General features: G+C 39.8%; 1 protein-coding gene across 1 annotated transcript in view; it reads left to right on the top strand.

Annotated features, from left to right (window-relative positions):
* Positions 1–21,799, top strand: part of IPO5 (importin 5) — a 34,366-nt gene extending 12,567 nt beyond the window's left edge. The window contains exons 10-26 of the mRNA XM_028728269.2: positions 3,629–3,735; positions 4,732–4,856; positions 4,937–5,026; positions 5,107–5,280; positions 5,388–5,606; positions 7,980–8,063; positions 9,085–9,217; positions 9,298–9,419; positions 9,933–10,029; positions 11,351–11,523; positions 12,634–12,745; positions 13,326–13,381; positions 16,496–16,618; positions 17,211–17,430; positions 17,609–17,837; positions 19,238–19,379; positions 21,069–21,799. Coding sequence (XP_028584102.2) covers positions 3,629–3,735; positions 4,732–4,856; positions 4,937–5,026; positions 5,107–5,280; positions 5,388–5,606; positions 7,980–8,063; positions 9,085–9,217; positions 9,298–9,419; positions 9,933–10,029; positions 11,351–11,523; positions 12,634–12,745; positions 13,326–13,381; positions 16,496–16,618; positions 17,211–17,430; positions 17,609–17,837; positions 19,238–19,379; positions 21,069–21,155 — 2,293 coding nt within the window. The 3' untranslated portion in view covers positions 21,156–21,799. The remainder of the gene's footprint in view (positions 1–3,628; positions 3,736–4,731; positions 4,857–4,936; positions 5,027–5,106; positions 5,281–5,387; positions 5,607–7,979; positions 8,064–9,084; positions 9,218–9,297; positions 9,420–9,932; positions 10,030–11,350; positions 11,524–12,633; positions 12,746–13,325; positions 13,382–16,495; positions 16,619–17,210; positions 17,431–17,608; positions 17,838–19,237; positions 19,380–21,068) is intronic.
* The last annotated feature ends 1,219 nt before the right edge of the window (positions 21,800–23,018 follow it).

Raw genomic sequence — 23,018 nt, 5'->3', positions numbered from 1 at the left:
ATGTGCATACTATTGGAATATAGTTTAAAAATACGGCACCTGCAGTAAAACAAAACCTGCAGATGGATTTTGCCAGTACAAAATTTATATGAAATTCAGCTTTAGACTAAAAAGAATATATCACTGAGGTCTTTCAGCATTGCACCTCCAGCATCTAGCTGTATTAGACAGTGCCTTACTCTACAAATGTTGTGGAATCTAATATACCTGAAACAACATTTTTGCTGCATCCACCTCTGTTATAAATCTGAAGAAACATTCTGTATAGATTCTGAAGCAATTTCCATTGTTTGGGTTTTGTTTATTTATATCATTACATTTTATATCCCACTTTTCCTCCAAGGAGGTCAAAATGGCACATATATTCTCCTCCTCCCCATATTATCCCAGCAACGATCCTGTGGTGTAGGTTAGACTGAGACTCCAAAGTTTCTGAGCATCTACTTTACAAAGGTCCAATAAGCAACTATAAATAGTAGTTGCGGATTTAACTTTCTGAGAAGATCCAGTAATTCCTTCCAACAATTTAGAAGGTGCCAAAGCACTCAGAGCAGTTAGTTTATAAATAGACACCAACAGGTGTTGTAATTGAAGATATTGTCTCCCATTTGAACATTTCAGCTGTATAAATTCCTCAGTCAACCTATTTCTTCCACAAAAAAGACTGCCACTATCTTAAAATTTGAATTACCCCATAATTTGTCACGTGCATATGGGTCAAATTGTAACTGACAAGACAATGTATGTTATGTCTCTTTAGTTGCTAAATTTTTAAGTGCTATAGGTCTTTTTCTTCTTTAATCATTAGATCCCAAAATTAGCCACATCCTGAGAATTCTTAAAATGGCCACTAGCACACAGTCCCGTAAACCACAAGATAAGCTTTAAGTTTTTTGAGTTTAGAGGGCACCTGTTCTCTTTTTTTAGGATAAGTTCTTTGCACTCCATGTGCAAAATTTAAAGTCATATGATGGTTACATTGCTGGTATTATATTTGTCACCAATATGTTTGGAACACTTATTACTCTTCCCCACCACAACATGTATAAAATCTCCTAATGCTCAGGCATGTAACACTACTAAAATCCATATAAATCACAAAGATAGTGTATTTGTTGGTAAGCTAGGAGGACACTTTCCAGGCATCTATATTACAGTATAGAAACCACAAGATCCTTATAACGTAAATATCTATAGTATGTATCCATGCTGAGCAAACAGATTAAACAGGCACTTTGTGTAAATGTTGACATAGCACCATCTGTAAAAACTTGCAATGCCAATCAAAAAAAGAGAGGGCAGGGGGAGGAGAAAAATTCATATCCAGAAACCAAGAAAAGGGAGGACAAAAAACCCCACTACAGCTTTCATATTCGATAACAGCATGCCTCCCATCCCATTGTCTCCTTAGATTTTTCACACACAAAAATAGAACACACTGGAATCCAGTACTGCGATAAAAGTAAGGGTTGACTACAGACATAATATGCAAACCACTAACAATTTTTCTATTAGCCAGTGCTTGTTTGACCATATCGCAGGGCTGCTGATGGAAGGAGTCCTTAGGTTTTTCTTTAAATATTGGTTCAATAAAGTACTGCTTGTTCTCATTTCTGAGAAACTGACTCCTAAATTAAGGGTATCTCGGGGTGCAGCTTAACCTATGCATTTGCTGCTCATATGACAGGCCAATCAGAGTGATGGAAGCCCTGAGGAGATATGGCTTTATTTGGTATTCATAACATTTGTTCTGTATTTTATCTGTATCAGGTCGGTTTTTGTTGTTGCATCTTATTCATTCCGTAGTCTCTTGAGAATATACTTTGTTTTGAGATAATGGCAGTGAACCGTTTCTTTGTTTACCCAATTTTTTCTCTTATTTATTTTATTTCATAATAGAGTATCATTTTTTAAAAGGAATACAAACATTAATAATATGTAACAATCTGTAAGAGCATAATAAAAAGGCCACAGTTATAAGTTGAAGGAACGTCCTCAGTCACATCACGATTTAATACCACGTACGCCTTCGCAATGAAGATAAGCCGTAATCACTTCAAATTAGTATCTCCAGTCCAGCAGCGATAGCAGAAGAGAAGGCCTTAAAGCACTGGAACATTTCACTCTGCATCCAGTGTTGGATTTATTCCAATGATGTGTTGTTCCTCTGCTGTGTACTGGGATGAAAAATGAATGTTGCTGATCACCTATACAAAAGCAAAAAGTATCAGAGAAACTTACCAAGTAAATAATTTCCTGTTGCCATGCTTCATTAAAAATCTCTGTTGATTAGAGTCTCTTTTGTGCAATCTGCAAATAGCATAATGTTATGCTGTTCCATTCCTCAGTGAAGTTACCCCTTTCTGGCACATTGCAGCAGAAACTCTAACTTAAAATGGAAAAAATATATATATCCAAAAATTGGCAAAGTTTATCTGTAACCTGTAAAGAGAGGGCTGATATCTGGTGAGCCCGATCTCTGCCAAGTTGATAATATTCAGGTAATGCCAGTATCTTTCATAAAACATTTTCAGTGAACTCAACAGGCTGATCTTACTTTTGGCCAGATTGCCAAGAATCCATATTGCATTTTTGTGTGCAGTTTTCAAGTTGAAGCATTCTAGCCATCATCACATAAGTAGATTTTTGTAGTGCCCCCAATGATGTGTCATATGCAGCTGCACTGTTGTCCAATTTAGACAGTCTGGATTCTGCTTGGTCAAGCCTAGCTGCAGTTCTCTGTACAGAATCATGAAGCTGAGCAACAGATTCTTTAATAGGCGTTTATAGCTTTTATTGTCCAGCCATCTTTTTGAGAATTGACATTATTGGAATAGGTCAGTCATTAGATCATGAGACGCTTGAACTCAGGGTTGTGGGTCCAAGCCCCATGTTGGGCAAAAGATTCCTGCATTGCAGGGGGTTGAACTAGATGACCCTTGTGGTCCCCTCCAGCTCTACAATTCTATGATTCTAGAATCTTCAACAATTCCCACTGTCCCTGCAGCCTGGTCAGAGGCTGTTGCCTGCAAGTTCATGGCAGATGCACTTGAGTTTTAGATGCCATGATCTCACAGAGAAAATCACTCTTTGAAAAATAATCACCTGCTTTCAGTCCACTGGTTCAGTTTGTGTAATTATCAGGCTATGTTTAAGCCCACAATTGCAGGAGTAACTGAACTATGTAACTATGCCATCATTTGAAACCAGAATTCAACTTTTATTATTTATATGCTGACTTTGGGGGGGGGGCATAGCCCATCTCCCAGTATGAAATACAAAATTCAGTATAATAAATGTCTTGATGAATTTCTATTAAAAACAAAAGTGGGTTTAATGCAAAATCAATTTGAATTTTAAAATGTGTCATGAAAGCTGTGCCTCTGAATACCTTTGCATCTAATGGATAAAGTACACATTGTTTTCCTGAGAAACCAAAAATACTAGGAAGGAATACAACTGAGTACTTAATTTATTGGGTTGGAACCAGTTAAGTCATTCTTGGAGGAGATTGCATTGAAACTGGCAGATTAAAGTCAGTCAAGGCTAAATTGCAAGCCCATTGATTTCATAGGGTCTGCTTTGAGTATGACTTACAGGTTTTTATTTTTTTACAAACTTACTTTAGCAATGCTGTTGCTGGTGAGAGTGCGTTGGACAGAATGGCTTGTGGCCTTGGTGGAAAACTTGTCCTGCCTATGATAAAAGAACATATTATGCAAATGCTTCAGAATCGTAAGTAATTTAATTTTGGACTCAAGGCAGATGTTACAACATGCTAATCAGTGGTAATGCTTCTGGTGCTGAGCTGTTAAAACAAGTGAAAAATGTCATCAAAGACAGGCTTAAGTAACTTTGAAGCCAGTGGCAAGGTGCAATTTGTTCTTTCAGCAACAGTTCTGAGTGATCTTTAGTAGGAGCTTCTTGTGCAGTTATTGCTTGTAGGAGAGAGTTATTAATTTTGCCTAATATTTAAAGGTTCTGGGAACAGATTCATCAGGATTGATTCTGTTCTGCAATCCAGGATTGTTCTTCATTGTGACTGTAAACCCTTCCTCCAATTCAAGGAGTGTCCCAAGTGTGTGAACAGGAGTATCAATGTGTCATTCTCCTTATTTGTCCAAACAAATAAATGGGTAGTAGGATTTCATCTGCCTGCCTTGCATTCTAACCTTTGCTGTAATGCAGGTGTGGAGAAGTAGACCGAGTCAAATCCGTACTTTTCCTGGCTCCTGTGAGCTAACTTTCAGCTTGTGGGCAAGACCACCAATCTGTTACCTGATGTCATAATTATGACATGTGATTGACAGCTCTCAAAGTCCATCGGAAGTTGCTATAACAGCTGATCTTCATTTACAGGAATATACTTTGAAATCTGTGGAGGGGGAAATACTGCTAAAAGCAGAGCACTTGGACCTCTGGAAAGGGAAAAAAAATATCTGTTTTTAAACCACTGGAGGAAGAATGTGCTCCCCTTTCCCAATTCACATTGCTTGTGGCTTTTGATATGGCAGACCTTGGTTCCTTAATATCAGCTTACTAACCAGGATCTCAAACCACAATGTGCAGCTTGAGAGAGAAAGGATGAAGGTTGTATTCACAGCTTAGAATAAGAGAGAGAGCCACTGAAATTGGCTTGAAGAGACTCATGTTATGTGTAAAAATATATTCCTAGTTTCTGTATGCTTTTTACTAAACAATATTGCTTCTATTCAATATCTTTCAATGCAGCTGACTGGAAGTGTAGACATGCTGGCTTGATGGCTCTCTCAGCTATTGGCGAAGGCTGTCACCAACAGATGGAGGGGATTCTGAATGAAATAGTTAACCTGGTTTTGCTTTTTCTTCAGGACCCTGTAAGTTTAAAGCACTTGCCTTCTTCAAAGTTTGCATTTGATTCTTTTATGAATTTATTAATCAAAGCTAAATATTTCAGCACCCAAGAGTAAGATATGCAGCTTGCAATGCAATTGGCCAGATGGCTACAGACTTTGCACCAGGCTTCCAGAAAAAATTCCACGAGAAGGCAAGTAGAAAGCTATGTAATTCAATATCAACCAAATTCATTCTGAGACAGTTCACTCACAGTAGCCATCTGTGTTGTAGGTAATTGCAGCTCTCCTGCAGACCATGGAAGACCAAGGCAATCAGCGAGTTCAGGCTCATGCAGCCGCTGCTCTGATCAACTTCACTGAAGACTGTCCCAAATCACTGCTTATTCCTTACTTAGATAACTTAGTGAAGCATCTTCATTCCACTATGGTATTAAAATTGCAGGAGGTAAGACAATCAACTGGAGGATGGTTTGAAAGCAGAATTGGTTTGACTAAAATCCTGCTTTGAGATGTCATGACTTTTTTTAAAAAAATGTTTTTTTCTCCCAACAGCTGATAGAAGAAGGCACTAAGTTGGTTCTGGAACAGGTCGTTACATCCATTGCATCAGTTGCTGATACAGCAGAAGAAAAGTTTGTTCCATACTATGATTTATTTATGCCTTCTCTTAAACACATTGTTGAGAATGCTGTGCAGAAGGAACTTAGACTCTTGAGAGGGAAAACCATAGAATGCATCAGCTTAATTGGCCTTGCAGTAGGTAAAGAAAAGGTAAGTTGATAAGAATTAAATAAGCACCTATGTTTTCATGGGAAATGGCTTTGTGTGCGCAAATATCCCAGAATACCAGCAGCTGGGAATCACAAGGGAGTAGAGTGCTGTTGCAGTCAGATACTGCTTTTGGGCTTCCCATAGGCATCGGGTTTGTTATTATGAGAGCAGGATACTGTACTCTATGGGCCATTGACCTGATGTAGCAAGCTCTTGTGTTATTAATGTATGCTGACTATTAATAGTACTGCTAGTGGTTACAGGGAACTAGGCAGAGGGCATTCTCAAAAGTGGCGCCCTCCCAGTTTTTCAGTTGTGTATTGTGACCTCCAGCCCTCAAAAAGTTTTGTACCCCTGTCTTAGTGCAACATGATCAGCCCGAAGCTCACATGCTCCCCTCTTTTCCTCCCACATAGCTAGGAGAAGGTTCTTGAAGCTTTTGATCTATTTTTTGTGTAACCACAGTTTCCTATGTACTGTAAACCACTGCATGCGCTTAAAACAATGTTATTTAAGAAAGCCAGCTTCAGAAACTATGGTTTGAAGTTGTCTTGTTTCAAACTGCCCATAGTTGGTGTTAGCAGCTGATAGCTGATGCAACAAACCACGGTTAACTGAAAAGATGCAAAAGCTCCCAAATTCGTCCTCAGTCACACAGCAGGAGTGGGGAGGGAGGGATTCCATGAGCCCAAGTCATCCTCTGGCTCTTTCATTGTGTAGTGAACAGTATTGTATTCAAGCCAGGAGCAGCTGGCATGATGAGGCGGTGCTGTGAAGCCACACTCCCCAAAACTGGCATCGCTTTCACGCATCAGAGTAAGGGCTGCGTGGATGCACTGACAGCTCTCTCTATGTGCCTTTTCAGCCCAAAATCTCACCCCTGTCCTAGCAAGCAGCAGCAACACTGGTGTCAGGAGGCAGCCCTGCCCAAGACATCTGAATGACCAGTTCTAATTCTTTATTTAGCTATAGGTCTGTAACTTTCTTATCAGCCTGCCAGTTCTCCTAGCCTTTGCAGACATGGGATGGAGTCCACAGCTAGGAGATGACTTGTCTGCACCTAAGCAAAAGTGCCCACATTCTTTATAAACAAAAGAACATGCATCATGCTGCCCAGGATCTCCCATTGCTCCCGCTTCCCAGATGAGGGCATAGGTGGCAAATACCCAACTATTACAGATAGTTCCCCTTTCTGGGCTTAGAGCCCAGGATCCCAAGCCCACCGATAAGGATAACATCAAAGCAAGCCAATTAGTTTATATCAAAGCAAGTGAATATAAGCATCTATGAGCTCATTGCTACAACAACTACCAATTAATTGTAGAGTTATCTTGACTACCAAGATGGCATTAGCAGAGCTTCTGTAACAGTTCATCTTTGGTTCAACACACAAACTGAAAATAAATTTGGTTGTTTTATGTGTTTGACTATTGTTCTCTGCTGTATTTCAGTATGTAGTAGGCTCTCACTGTAATAACTCATGAACTCACATTTTCTCCTGGGATTTCCAAGTTTTTAAGATAGCCTAAATGACTAATCTAAAGCTAGCATTCTAAATGAAGTAGGTTCTTAGAGGCCAACTAGATAGATCCTGTTTCTTCCCTGTGGTGTCAGATTTCTGTAGCTGATCTGGACTCTCCAGTTTAGTATGGATGGTGAACCCATGTTTATTTGCAACACTACTGTGGTGCTCTCATATCCTTTCTGGTCTCTTATAAGAAACTATTGTCTTGAAGTGTAATCCATTCAGGCTGCTTTGGTGTGGCGACTGTTGCATTTGTGCAGGTGTTTGGATTGCATAACTGTTTCCATCTGGCTCTACAATTATTTTCTGAAATTTTGAATAACTATATAAGTTAGCATGGGACGCAGGTGGCACAGAGCCTAGGACTTGCCGATCAGGTCAGTGGTTCAAATCCCTGTGATGGGGTGAGCTCCCGTTGCTCAATTCCTGCTCCTGCCAACCTAGCAGTTCGAAAGCACGTTAAAGTGCAAGTAGATAAATAGGTACCGCTCTGGCAGGAAGGTAAACGGTGTTCCCGTGCACTGCTCTGGTTCGCCAGAAGTGACTTAGTCATGCTGTATGCCAGCTCCCTCGGCCAATAAAGCGAGATGAGCGCTGCAACCCCAGAGTCGGCCACGACTGGACCTAATGGTCAGGGGTCCCTTTACCTTTTTATATAAGTTAGCAGCAAGCAGCATCTGAATGCACTTGGTTTCACTGCTTTCGATGTCACTTCAGATGTTCATAACTTGCTGTGTTCTTGCATTCTTTGATTGAAACCAGTTTAAAACCATGAGTATTACGCTTTTTACTTAGGAAATAACTATTTCGCCGCCCTGACATGATTTCCTGGTTCTTCCTATTTATAGTTCATGCAGGATGCATCAGATGTGATGCAGCTCTTGCTGAAAACACAGACTGACTTCAATGACCTGGAAGATGACGACCCTCAGGTATGTCAAAGCATTACTTTTACCTTTGAAAGCACCTTATTACTAGAGTATCTCATGCCTGTTGTCAGGGCGGTGGCTGTTTAGAAAGCTGACCCATACTTTGGCCAAAATTTCTGTTGCCACATGCATTTTTAGTAGGATCTGTAGATTAAAAGGTTTCCGTGGCAATGTGACTTGTTTTAGTTTTAGCTTGGTTCGAGATTTCACTGTATGTAAGTGGCCCAAATCTGCCTTTTTCCAGTCGGTTGTATTTGGAGAAGGGAAAAGCTGCGGAACTAATGCTAGCTTTATACCAAACTAGCTAAAGGGTCATTGTGTGATAGAGCGGAGATGAGATGGAAAAAAATCTGAGACCTTTCTCCAACCCCATTCATCTGGGTGATTTGTGAGTTCCAATCTACAGTAGCTTCTGCATTCTGCGCTTGTCCCACTGCTCTCTGGAGTCACTTTTTCCTATAGTCACATTCCTTGCCTATATGGACAGTTCGTATACAGAAAATAGGATTCACTGGGAAAGACAGATAAGGAATGTGCTTTGTTTATAACACTGGTATGGTGCAGTTCTGTGGTACTTTCCTACATCTTTATCAATGCAGTATTCAGAAACCATTTTTGACTGGAGTCAAAAGTTTTGGCTTTTTAATTTCCTGCTGAGTGTTGTGGCTCCAGCTGATTGCAGTTTTTGTTATCTAATGGGAGAGTGGCTTTTGGCTACCGAGATGAAATGTTCCCTTCTCATCGTACCTCTGCCCATGAGCTTACTAGATGGCCTTGGGCAAGCTATTCTTTTTCAGCCTCACCCCTGTCTGCAGTATGGGGACTTAGAACGCTCCCCCTAGAAATCTTCAAAACTGCAATTTTGAAATGCTAAGGATTACTGCCCAGCTGATGCCTGTAGAAAATAATTGTACGACTTAATTTTTAAGATGGGTTTGATTTTTGCTCAGCACAGGCAGTAATGCAACTTTTAAGAAAGTATTCTTGCAGAAAAGAAAAGTAAACAAAGACTCTTAATTTTCAGATATCGTATATGATTTCTGCATGGGCTAGAATGTGCAAGATCCTTGGAAAGGAATTCCAGCAGTACCTCCCTGTTGTGATGGGTCCTTTAATGAAAACTGCATCAATTAAGCCCGAAGTGGCTCTCCTTGACAGTAAGTTCTGAGACTTATTCCATTCTTAAATTAGCTGTAAGGAAGGGCACAGCTCTCCTAATCGTTTTCTCTCTCGATAGCACAAGATATGGAGAACATGAGTGACGATGATGGCTGGGAATTTGTAAATCTGGGTGACCAGCAGAGTTTTGGTATCAAGACTGCAGGCCTTGAAGAAAAAGCAACTGCATGCCAGATGTTGGTGCGTACTATTTTGACCACACTGTTTGAACTGAAATCCGTATTCAGCAGTATGGAGGCCCAGAAGCTGGAGTAGACTGCAGCTCAGGAGCTGAATTTGGCTCATGGGCAATAAAAATTTAGGAGGGTGTAGCAAGAAGGGTGGAATAGCCTGGTGACTCAGTAGGCTCTTTCACGCTATTAATGATAGGGAGCATTTGCCCTTGGGAATAGAGAAGAGAAAATGGGACCAACTTTAGTGAAGGAAGGGTATGGACAGACTAGATAACACTTGTGGAATGTTATTGTTGTTAAAAGATTTAATTGTTCTGTAAAGTCAAAGACGTGTAGGAATGAATTAATCAGACAAAGTGCACCAACTTATCACAAGCGACACAAGAGCGTCCCATTTTCCTTTATCTTTGTAGGTGTAGTTTTTCCTGTTTGCTTAATAGTTTCTCAATATACCTGATGGTCATTTAATAATTGCACAACAGTATTCCTTTTCTAAAATGCTTACATTTTTTTGTTTTAGGTTTGCTATGCCAAAGAGCTGAAAGAAGGATTTGTGGAGTACACAGAGCAAGTTGTAAAACTGATGGTTCCTTTGTTAAAATTCTATTTCCATGATGATATCCTTTTACGAGAATGTGTCTGTAAATGCCCTGTGAAGTTTTAATATTGTAACCTGCAAAATGTTCACAATACTTTGATGTCATCCTGTAAGCCAGCGGTTCCCAGTTTGCTAAGTACTGGAACCCCCTGCTTTTCAAAAGCCAAGCCATGGACCCCCCATTTTCAAATATTTATGGATATCTCTGTGGTAGGTTTTGTAACGTGAATGGTGCTACGAACCACCACCACCCCAGCATCCATGGACCACCAGTTGGGAACCACTGCTGTAAGCTATTTGGAAGAGCTGTAAGATCTTGTCATTGAGGCAGGATAGAACTCCTACAGAATCAGCATATTAAGACTCTTAAAAGGGCTGATAGAATGGTACCCCTCTTCTTTAAGGCTTTTCCGTGGCAGATGTGCATAATTCTGCCTTGCTTTCCATATTTAGGGATGGGGAATCTCCAGCTTACAAGCTGAACGTGACCTATAGGATCTCCCCACCCAGCCCACAGCCTCCAAAATAACTACTTCCATTAATGCCTGATTGCCACATGGGGATGATTTTAAGAGGGGAGCTTCACAGCTGAGAAAGGAAGAGTTAAATCTCCTTTCTCCATGCGCTGTAACATACATGCACACACACACACGCGCACACACAAAATTCCTCTCCACATATACTAGTTGGGCTCAAAAACAGCTTGTGCTGATGCAAACTGATTTTTAATCCTAATTGTTTAGGCTGGGAAGAGGGGGTTGTATGTAAGAGGGAGGGAGTTTGTGAGTGAGTGATTCTGAGTCTCGCCCAGTGTTGACATGCAGCCCAAACAAATTTCACCAAAAGGGTTGTGGTCCTCAAGGCGGTGGGGGAGGTTATCCGACCCCTGGTGTATAGGATTCTAATTTAGCTGCAATGATGCAAAGGCCTATATTCAGCTAAGGCAACACTGAAGGATCACACCACCAGTTTTGAACATTATGTGGAGGTGGTTTACTAATTTACCTTCATTTTGAAAGGATAGGCAATATTTAAGCACCTTTTCAAATGTAAAATTGCTAAGCACTATACCATTTATCCTTCCATGTAGTCCAAAATGTAATCCAGGAATCAATATTAAATGCGCTTTACGTCATGTGTTTTTTACTTCGTTGAGTGGAATCAAATTGTAACAGATATATAATGTTCTATGCTTAATTGTAATTTAAAATCGAATCCTAGGATTCTGAACTGGGAAAAGTGGGATTCGATCATAGCCTCAAGAAGGAAACTATATGGTTGGTGGTTGTCTGACACTGGTAAAAAAATGTTTGGCAGTCATTTACCTTAATGAATTCAACGTGTTCGTGTGGCAGCTGCGGAATCTATGCCTTTGCTCCTGGAATGTGCAAGAGTTCGTGGCCCAGAATACCTCACCCAGATGTGGCATTTTATGTGTGATGCCCTTATCAAGGCCATAGGGACAGAACCTGACTCAGATGTACTGTCAGAAATAATGCATTCTTTTGCCAAGGTAATATTTTACTTTGCATAAGCTACCTTTCCTGTCTCTCTGAATAGAATATGTTATATATTTTCAGTAAGGAGAAATAAAAGAGAATTTAAATTAATAATTTTCATATTGTCCTAGTGCTCATGTTTTATCTGAATTTGGACAAGCAGGTGCAAGTAGCCATAAGCCTTAGGCTCACACTCCCCCTCCTTACAACAAGCAATTAGAAATATTCACCTTTTGTAGCAAAGCACTAAGCACTAACTAAAAGTAAAAAGTTCTGTTTGTCTCTAACGGAGACGAAGGGAAGAGGGAAGGAAAACCTGGAGATCCTTATATATTCCCAATCTTTCAAACCAAGAATATAGTTATTGTCTGAGAATTTTTGTGCAAAGGCAGAGCAGTATTAGCATTGTGAAGCAGAGTATATTTAGCAATCGACTTTAGGTGCCTTGCGATTGAGATTATATTGTTTGTGAATTTCTTTTGAAAGACATCAAATTGTCAAACAAACTTGCTAGGTTTCTTACAAAACTGATGCAACAGCGAAAGGTTGTTAAAGTTTAAATGGTTAGTGAACAAAAACTCCTAGTTCCAACTGTATGTTTTCTTACTGTACAAGAATATACCGGTAAACCTATCTATCCTTGCATTGAAAACTGGTAATCCGAATTAGGTAGATATTTATTTAGTTTGCAATTTAAGTGATTAGATTAGTGCATTGAAAGTCCCTGTTGGGGATTGATTGATTTAAAATTTATTTTTATGCAAGTACTTTTAAAAGACCACAATCATAGCGGGTAATCTTTGAGAAGACAATTATTTCACAAGAAGGAATGACTTTTCTAAGATTGTGCCTGTGGCAATGTTTGTTCATAATCTAAAAGCAATAAAAGGGAAATTTAATTTATTTAAAGCTCATACTATTAATATTTTACACAAACTTTGTAATATAGCCAATAAAATGAAGTAGGGAGAAGCAAGTACAGCAGCTTGAGTTCTTTGGAGGAAAGGTTGGATGTAAATAGTATGATTAGTTATTTATTTTATTATATATAGAGTGTTTTGGAAAGTGTTACTTGAAATTGTTTGAACATCATTTTTCAAGTTGATGAACTTTTATTTCATTAGTGTATTGAAGTAATGGGAGATGGCTGCCTTAACAATGAACACTTTGAAGAACTTGGGGGAATATTGAAAGGAAAACTAGAAGAGCACTTTAAAAATCAAGAATTAAGGCAAGGTAAGCTTAATTAAGGGTGCTTAATGTCATCCAAATATTTCTCAAGGCCCAGCTTCTAAATTTTACTAACTGGTTCACAAAAAAAGAGGTAATTAAGTAATATGTATGGTGAACCACAGCCTATACTATCGATAAACACTGTTGTCAAGTGACAGCCCAAGAAAGCACTAAATTCCTTAAACAAGATGATATTCTATATCTATCTCAGTAGCTACAGCAATATTTTTAGTAAAGCTTAATACAGCTTTTTTCTTATTTTAGTATGATTATATACTTAATATAGAAACATATATTTAATATGCTGCTGAATATTCAGAATTTCCAAGCTGAATAAGAACAATTAAAATTCATTCTAGAAACATGAAACTATCTTAACTTGTTTTGGGATAGGTTGCCATTTATTCCTGCACGTCATCATCCAAGGGTCCTTCTATCCTTTTTAGAGCAAATCTCCCGTCCCTTGGGTTGATCTACCAAATAATTGCCCTCTGCTCCTTTTCTACAGCTTTCTTCTTGCAGCAAGCCTGAACATTTCTGAAAGCAGCCATGCTAATACATTAACAATTTGCTTTTTAATTAGTGAAAAGGCAAGATGAAGATTACGATGAGCAAGTTGAAGAGTCACTGCAAGATGAAGTAAGTCTTCTGTTGGTTGTCTTCACAAACAGAATATTCTTAGAAGCCATTTCATATTACGTAACAGTATGAAATGGTGCTATCGCCTTTCCTCATGCCCGATTTGCAGATAATTTTCATGTTCTTGGGGAAGCTTCTATCAAGTAAATACCTAATAGTTTTGGGTAGGCAGTGCAAAGGAGACAAACTTTCTAGATTCTCTCAGGTGCCACTCCACAACATGTCGGAAGAAAGTAGATTGTGTAATAACTATTGACGGGAGACTGTTTTCGGGAACATCACATCCTTCTGGCATGCTTCCAAACATCTTCTATGGCAGTAGATCACAGGCTGTTTCTTTCAGTAGGACTCTAGGCCTAGCAACGACCTTGAATCTACAGAAACATCCAGATCATGTTGGGAACAATGTAGGACTGGCCCTGACTTGATGGAGCCAGTGCTTACTGATCTTAGGACAGGAAATTGACGGCACACAACCACACACATGAACATGGCCTTGGGGCCCAGTCCTGGAGAATTGGTGCCCAGGGTTCCACAATTCCACTTGTCATGGCAAGTATTGTACTATCATCTGGCAAGGGTGATAGGCACCAGGCTTCCTCCCAGTTTCAAGAGCTGGAGAATAGGGATGGGGATCATCCCCACTGTTGGCGCAGCACCCTGGAAGCACTCAAGGCACCTCCAAAGTGCTGCACAATTCCAGTGACTTCAAGGTTGGAAGAAGCATAGCTTGTTTTTGCCTCGGAGACTCAGAAGCAAATGAATAAAGCCCAGCCTTCCTGCGGAGTTGCTGTGTTTATGATGCACTTTAGAACGCCTCTGCACCAAAACACAGCCCAAGACTCCTCTCTAGCTTTGAACAGATGGATGTCCCTGTAATTGGGTTAGGCTATCAGGGTGCATTGCCTCTCCATCTTGAAATCTAACCGTGAGGGAGAGGGGTAATATCCCTTGCCTTGGGATGCATGTTAAGGATGAGATTCTGGATCTGGCAACCACAAATTTGCCTGCCAGCGGTCGCAGCATCCCCATCTTTGTGGCAACTATCTGGTATCCATTAAAATATTACATTTAGTTTTTATTATACATTGCTGTAAGCAGTCTTAGAAACCAAGTTTCAGACAAATACTTCCCCTGCAGCCCTGCCAACAGCAACTATTTTAGGGGACTTCTTAGTAAGATGTAGGGTTTACTTCTGAGTAAGCATGCATAAGGTTGTGCTGGAAGTCCATGACAAGTTGTTTCAGATCAGATATTGAATTACTTTCTGGTTGTGGATTAATATGACAGAAACGTTGATATCTTTATCATGGTGGATTAAGGCATGCCTAGGACCATGATATTTATTTCCAAGTTTAATTCTGTGCACAATATCTGCAGGGCTCTCCTTCATAATGCTTGCCTTGGTTTTGTCAAGGTACATTTATTCCCTTCCAAAAAGCACTTGTTGGGTCTTTGTTTTCCGTGGCCCAGGGAGTTGTCGTGAAAGGGTACAGTAATGGCACTGCTTTTGGGTGAGGGGGCAGCTTGTGCTGTTCTGCCTCAATCGGTGGTTCTACAGATTTCGTAGCTGAACTGGGATTGGGGTTATGCAATGGGGGGGCAGAGTTAACCCAGTGTATTCCGGGTGAGTTCTTCCAAAGCAGGTGTTAGATGCAGTCTTGATCAGTTTTTTAGTATTTCAAAATGTTAGCACACTAGTGTGTAAATGCAAAATAATAAACAACTTTGATAGGAGTATAACCCATCTTGCAGAGTGGTCTCTGAAAGAAATTCCCAAGTGAATATTCATTTGGCTGTTTTCTTTTTCTTCATTTCATTGGTTTCCAATGTAAAGCTGCTGGTAGGAGCTGTCCTGGCCTTTTCTTTCTAAGGGCTGTTCCCTTTCCCCCCATTTTCTTCTGATGGATGAGGGACTGTCTGTGCTGGAAGGGCTAGGGTTCGAGTCACAAACCTTAAAAAACCAGGACAAGTACCATCAGCCTTCCTTTACATTGGTCAAGCCTTCACTGAGGTCTGGAAGGTTCATTGGATAGACATTCAGCTAATTTCAAAGAAGGATACTTAGTCACATTTTGGGCAAGCATTCTGCAAGATTAATATTCAGCTGTAGTTTAAATTCTTCTCATGTTTGGACAAACTGATGCAGATACTTTTATTTGCTCATGGAAAGCCTAACTGGTCTTATTAAGCAGTAGGTATCGGAATCAAGGCAGTCAGTTCTAAAGTATTAGTATTACTATATAAGCAGTGACTGAATTTCAGGTCCTGGCTGGTTCATGAGTATGCATATTGTTGGTTACAGTAGATTCGTTCTTCGCCTCCCAGCCATGCACTGGGATTAAAAAGAATTGGTGAGATTCTTAGGAAATGGCAGTTATTTTAATGTGAGGGGAGGAAGGGTGAATACAGATGACACTTTTTCACAATTGCACCTGATGTGTAGCAAGATCTTCCTTCCCATTTGGCAAGATTATACCAATTACCTTTCTTCTTTGGAGGGCAGCTTACTATATTGCAGTTTAAGCATTTGTAGAAGCTCAGCGACCCCTTGTGGAAGCAAGGAAATCAAACATCTTGGGCTTGGGCTTCAGTGTAGGAAAATGCAGATGGCTGGCTATAGGAAGAAGCTGTGTGAGTGGGGGAAAGGGCTATTAACAAATAGTGCTAACTGTGAGAAACAGGGTCTGTTGAGGGTGGGAGAGAAGAAGAAAAAACTAATACTGACCTAGATAAAATGAGTGATATAATACCTTTCAGCCTAGAATATTCTCTTCTCCCTGCCATTTCCATAAGATGGCACTGCTAGGAAAATACCAAGTTAGTTCTAGTCTGATGGTGAGAGCCCAACATAGCATGAGCAGGCATGTGGCCATGCAATAGGGCTTCTTCCTCACCTCCCCCTACAGTCCCCTAATTGCTCTATCAAGTAGATAAACCTTCAAGCAGATATTTGGGGGAAGGGGTACCCTGTGGAGCTGCAGAAGTCCCATTGTGTAAGTGGGCAGACAGCATTGCATACCACCCTGAAATTGTAAAAAATGTTACCATCCATCATTCAACATCATCCAAATGGTAGATACTGATTCCCTTGCTTTTCCCCCCCTTTATCAGCACGACAGCGATGTCTACATTCTGACTAAAGTCTCAGATATTTTGCACTCAATATTCAGCAGCTACAAGTCAAAGGTGTTACCATGGTTTGAACAGCTACTACCACAAATTGTCAACTTAATTGTAAGTATCCTGGAGCTCCTCAAGGCTTATTTAGAATGGCACAGAGGACCCTCAAATTAATATTGTCAGCTATGGGAGGATGGGTCAGGGAAGTCTCCTTGTACAATGATGCTTAGGTACAACATTTATAAGAAATTATTTAAATGGCTTATTGCAGCTTTTCCCTTGACACTAAATGTAATGCTGGTATATGCATTTGCACAGAGACATAAACACTGCAACAAGAGGGTAGCAAAATATTAAGGGTAAAGAGTAACTTAGAGCAGTGAAGATAGGCTTTTGTTTTGTAAATAGTGTTGGCATATTTACAGTGAGATGGTACTTTAGTTTTTCTCAAGAAGCAATTAATTGTCAAACTGCTGTGGGGTGATGGACCCCGTAAGCCTTCAAAATATGTATATGAAACCTCTTCAATGCTTTAGGGCTGGGCAAATACTAAATAATACTAGTAGATTAGGAATCTAGGGCAATCTGGGTTTCTAAAGAAGTGGTATTCTAGCTGCTCTAGATGTAATGAGGTGGGAGGACAAGGGACAACCTTCAAATAGGTGTAAGGAACGCTGATTATGTGTTTTTTTTTCCCCCTTTACAGTGCCCACATAGGCCATGGCCAGACAGGCAGTGGGGTTTATGCATTTTTGATGATGTCATAGAACACTGCAGCCCATCCTCATTCAAATATGCAGAATACTTCTTGAGACCAATGCTACAGTCAATATGTGACAACAGCCCAGAGGTTAGACAAGCAGCTGCATATGGTATTGGCGTCATGGCACAATTTGGCGGGGACAATTATCGGCCTTTCTGCACAGGTATCTTACATGCTATTTATCTGGCACATATTTTATCTTTTGCATATGTAACCTTCTGTTCAGGCCTGTAGGCTGCCAATTTGACAGCTCTACTTGAAAGTGTAATTTTGCCAAAAAAATTCAAGTATTATAATGCAGTGTGTGTTTTTTTCTCCACCAAAAATATTGGCATTACCAGAGGCCTTTCCATTGCTGGTGAGAGTTATTCAATCAGCAGATGCCAAAACCAAAGAAAATATCAACGCAACAGAAAACTGCATTTCAGCAGTTGGGAAGATCATGAAGTTTAAGCCTGACTGTATAAATGTTGAAGAAGTGCTGCCTCATTGGTTATCATGGCTGCCACTGCATGAAGACAAAGAAGAAGCTGTTCATACTTTCAATTATTTGTGTGACCTAATAGAGAGGTAAGAAGAAAATGCTGCTTGAGCCATAAAGGTTAAGACTGATTTCTACATTTGTGTGCGTGAAGAGTAACATTTGGCCATGATTTTTATTTTTAGGCATTACATTTTCAGTTTCCATATACAGCAGTACCTTGGTTCTCAAACTTAATCCGTTCCAGGAGTCCATTCAACTCCCAAAACGGTTCGAAAACCAAGACGCAGCTTCCAATTGGCTGTAGGAGCTTCCTGCACTCAAGCGGAAGCAGCGCTGGGCATTCGGCTTCCAGAACACTTACTTCTGGGTTTGTGGCATTCGGGAGCTGATTTGTTTGGCACCTAAGCTGTTTGAGAACCAAGGTACGACTGTACTCCTCAAATGTGAAAATGAAAGAACCCTTGATATAGTGTCTGCAGTTTTAACCCTCATGTATTATATCAAACTTTTTTTTAAAAAAAGTGAACACACATACTTTTAATCAAACAAATCGAGGCAATGGAGATTAATAATTATACTGCCCACCTCTCTTTCTATTTGGCAAATAACTGCCATGGTGTACCCATAAGGAAAAGGATTAACTTCCTCAGTGCCACAGTTGCAAAATAAAGAGATGAGAGTTCCACTTGTGTCTTTGTTTGGCCCATAATACAATAATTGTATGTTAACATTGACACCTTTTTAAAGTTTAAAAATGTACAGCAGAAAAGAGTTTCCTAGAGGGGCTTCACATAAAGTTACTGTTAAAAAAATAAGCAGCAAATAACTGCCAATTAACATATTTGACCCTGTTACCAGGTTAATAATTCCACACACAACATATTACATATATCTTACCTTGAGTTTATGTTGTGTGTGTATGTAGCGTAATCAATATTAGTACAACATGGTAGATCCTTATGGAATATCTGTAGAGAGTGATAGTTTAATGTGTTGCTGGGTATCAAAGGGAACAAACCTGCCTCAAATGTTTATTGCTCATTTATTACACTGTTTTGGTAGTCCTAATAAGGTAGATGAAATTTAGAGTAGTTAACCCAGTTTAGATTAGTTAATTTCCTTCATCCAGAGATCAAAATCCTGAATATGTTTAGAAAATAATATTCACCTGCACTTACTATGTAGCAGCATCTGCAGAAAATAACTCCTAGGGAGTACCTGATCTCAGATGAGCCCACCACAGAAAAGATGCTTTCTGGTTGCTAGGAAAAAAGGAAGGGCAAACTATGGAGATTCCAGAGTGTGCTAGAAAATAAGACAGAAGCAGAAAAAGGAGGAGGGAAGAACAGAAAATATTTTGGACACCAATGATGGCAACCTGGAATTTTAATATAATATTCTCCATTAAAGCTGTTGCCTTATTTGCCTAGAAACCTTTACAGTGTTAATGCTAGCTAATTTTAATTTTCTTTTGCCTTCCCAACAGTAATCATCCCATTGTTTTGGGCCCCAACAATTCTAATCTGCCCAAAATATTCAGTATAATTGCGGATGGTGAAATGAACGAAGCTATGAAGCGTGGAGATCCATGCACCAAGCGACTGGCTAACGTAGTTCGGCAAGTGCAGGTAAATGCAAATTAATATTTTCATGTCTGCATTTTCACATCTCACCAATTCAAACCCTGGTTAGTACAAATGTGTGAGCTCTCAAGGAGATCACAGGTGCTTTGCTCTTCTCCAGTACAGCAAGTGTGTCAGGGTTTCTCCTGTGGTTATAGGTCATGCTTTAAGAGGAGAGATCTTAACAAAGAGCTCTTATGTTTCCAACACAATTCAAAGTGTTGGTGCTGACCTCTAAAGCCCTAAACAGCCTTGGCCCAGTATACCTGAAGGAGCGTCTCCACCCCCATTGCCCAGCCCGGACACTGAGGTCCAGCTCCGAGGGTCTTCTGGTGGTTCCCTCACTGCGAGAAGCAAAGTTACAGGGAACCAGGCAGAGGGTCTTCTTGGTAGTGGCACCCTCCCTGTGGAACGCCCTGCCATCAGATGTCAAAGAAATAATCAACTATCTGACTTTTATAAGACATCTGAAGGCAGCCCTGTTTAGGGAAGTTTTTAATGTTTGATCTTTTATCGTGTTTTAATATTCTGTTGGGAGCTGCCCAGAGTGGCTGGGAAAACCCAGTCAGATGGGTGTGGTATATTATTATTATTATTATTATTATTATTATTATTATTATTATTAATGACACACTTCTTTACCTTGGCATTCGACACTTGAGGGGTGAAATACTCACCTTATTTTTGTGATCAAGTTGTTTTAAACTCTTTTGAATATTGTGTTTTAATGTTGTGACCTTGCCATGGGACCCTAAGATTGAAAGGTGGATAATTAATAATAATAATAACCACAATTGTAAACTGGGATGATATGCTGAGCCAAACCTTGACTTAGCTGCTGTTCTGCACTAACCTTAAAAAGTTCAGAGAGGAGCTAAGCAGATGGCAAGCTGTCATGGTAAGCCATATGGCGGCTTACCCTGACATGCAAACCAGGCTGATTTTGTCACTTGTCAGAATTGTAACATTTCCCTCAAAAGTGGCAGTATCTCTGACTGGAAGACATTTCATTTTGAATGATAGCCACCGTCCAGTGGCCCAGAGCTTGCTGAGATTTGTGTGGCATATAAACACAATTTACAGGCAGCAAATAGTATAAGGGAATACACACGTCTTAGTAGGGTTATAAAGCATAATCTACTCTGCTGGGAGAAGATAAACAAGACGAATAAGATTTCAGATCTTGCGATTCAGCAAAAACCAAAGGAAGGGGAGGTTCTGGAAAGTAGCTTGCCACATTTTTGCTGTGGTTTTGTCCTTCTTACTCTGGTTAATTTATTCCTTGTCTTCCCAGTCTTGTGTCTAAGAATCACCATATACTTTCTCTAAAACAGAGAGGGGGAATCTGTGGCCCTCCAGATGATGTTGAATTCCAGCTCACATGCTCCTTGACTAATGGGCATGCTGGCTGGGATTAATGGAATCTGAAATCCAGTATCATCTTCTAGAGAGCCTCTGATTCTCGTTCCTGCTCCAGAAGAACGTGAATCTCTAAAAGAATGTTAGCAATGCTTATTATTTCAGCTGTATTTAGTACTTTTTACCTCTACACACCTGAGCACACTTAGCAAAATGAAATTGAAGGTTTTTAAGAGTGGGAAAGATTTTGTGTGCAGGGGTGTCTTCTAAAGCTCCTACTGGGTACTTATTAATATGCATGTTTAACTTACCGACTATTTTTCCTTCATTCTGTAGACTTCTGGAGGTTTGTGGACAGAATGCATATCTCAGCTCAATGCAGAACAGCAGGCAGCCATACAGGAGCTCCTGAACTCTGCGTAAAGGGCCTTAATTATCATCCACAAGAAAACTCCAAATAAACATTTACCCTTCGGTTTAGGTTTCTTTGTTTTGTTTTTAAGAGAGAAAACTGTAGTGCATGTAGGCCATTCTGCAACCTACAAGCAGTGGCAGCAGGAAGAAACGGTTTCAAATGGTGTTGCAATGAATTTCTACCCATCAGCACTGAAGGAGCTCCCTGTAAAACCCTGCAGTAGCACTGAAGAGTATTTTTCTAATGGTATGAACCAACCACATGATGGTGAAAGGGAAACAAGTTGAATTTCCATTAAGCATAAACTTAATTAAGACAGCTTTTAAGACCAGGTATTCAGTAGACACCCATTATAACAGATTACAGGCATTTTTACCCTCTAGTGTTAACATGTATTGGAGTGTGAGTATTTTTGTAGGGTAGGAAACACCCTTCTGCCCACCAAACCAAGTAGATTAAGAGACTATAAACTGACGGCAACATCGAGCATGAAGACTTCATCGATATCGCATTCAGTTCTCTGAAACAGGCTTGTGTAGCGACTCAATGAAGAAAGCCATTGAGCTCTCAGCCCTTGAATGTGAAGTGTCTTTGGCATGTCTGACAGTATCTCATCCACTCCTTCAATAAATGACATTGAAATACAATCAAAGCTTGTGTAAAAGTCCAGTGCTGTGTGGTCTCTTGTTTGCCTTCAGTGGAAATAATTGTCTACTTTTCCAAGTACAACATGTCGCGCTCAGAATGCTTGGTCTGTAATCATGTTTTTTCAGTCTTCGTATTTCCGTGTGTAGAGATTTAAGAATCCACTTCTTAGGGTACTTTCATGTTCTCCATATGTCTTTCTGTTTGCTTGTTTTGACCTGATTCCATATTTTCTGAGATGTGCATTTTAGCAACAGAATGATCGCTGAATAGAATTGCCCAGTATTTGTAAATCGGCACACATACAAAGCTTCATTTAAAATGGAATTGGTAACATCTTTTGATAGGGGGGATGTGACTTAGGCACTGTTCTGCAAAGTGCTTCATTATGGGCCTTTTTAATATGAGATCTTCAGTGTTTAAGTATTTGATTTTGTTCTATGGTGTCTCAAGGCCACTAGGACTTACTTCTAAGTAAGCACACATATGATTGCACTGTAAATGAACTCAATCTGACTTTGACAACTGAAACTGAAAAGTTGAAACACTACATAAAGGGACTGCAGTAGCATAGAATCAAGAAGGTGTGTCTAGATCTTGTGTCTGACCTACAAAAACTCATCCCACAATATATTTTAAGTTAAAAAAAATTCACAGTGCTTGTTTTTGTCAAGGCCTGAAGAATGGACTTTTCTAGTTCATGGTTAATCATCTGGTACCATGATGAAAGAGAAATGTTTCTATTTCATCCCTGTGCTTTTGAGGAAGGAAAAGGCTTATTTCTAACAAAAGAAACAAGTTCCACCTCCATCTTCTGTTTTGGACTATATTTTAAAATAATTGTTCATTTTGAGCATCTCTCCTGCATAGTTTCTTCAGGCTGTTGCCACTTGGTATATATATATGCAATAGCTACTTTTTGCCTTCATGCCAACTCCTTCATGGAGCCATGCAGATTGCATTGTAATGTCACTAAAAGTTCCAGAATTGAGCTACTTCCCATCTGTGTAAACACATGAAATACTGAGCTTTGGGTGGTTCAACCCACCTCTCATTCATTCCTCTCTGGAATAGACAGTGCTGCTAGGCTTTGGCTACAACAGTGGATTTTTTGTTTTAACAGTCTGTATTTTACACCATACAGAAATCTTTATATCCATACTTCTGCTCAAATGCTGCTGCAGATTAAGATTAAGTTATGGAGAGGAAAATGGATTGATTCTTTA

This window comes from Podarcis muralis, chromosome 4 (genome assembly GCF_964188315.1).
Source record: "Podarcis muralis chromosome 4, rPodMur119.hap1.1, whole genome shotgun sequence".
In the NCBI taxonomy this organism is placed as follows: Eukaryota; Metazoa; Chordata; class Lepidosauria; order Squamata; family Lacertidae; genus Podarcis; species Podarcis muralis.
This window is presented reverse-complemented; position numbering and strand designations above follow the sequence as displayed.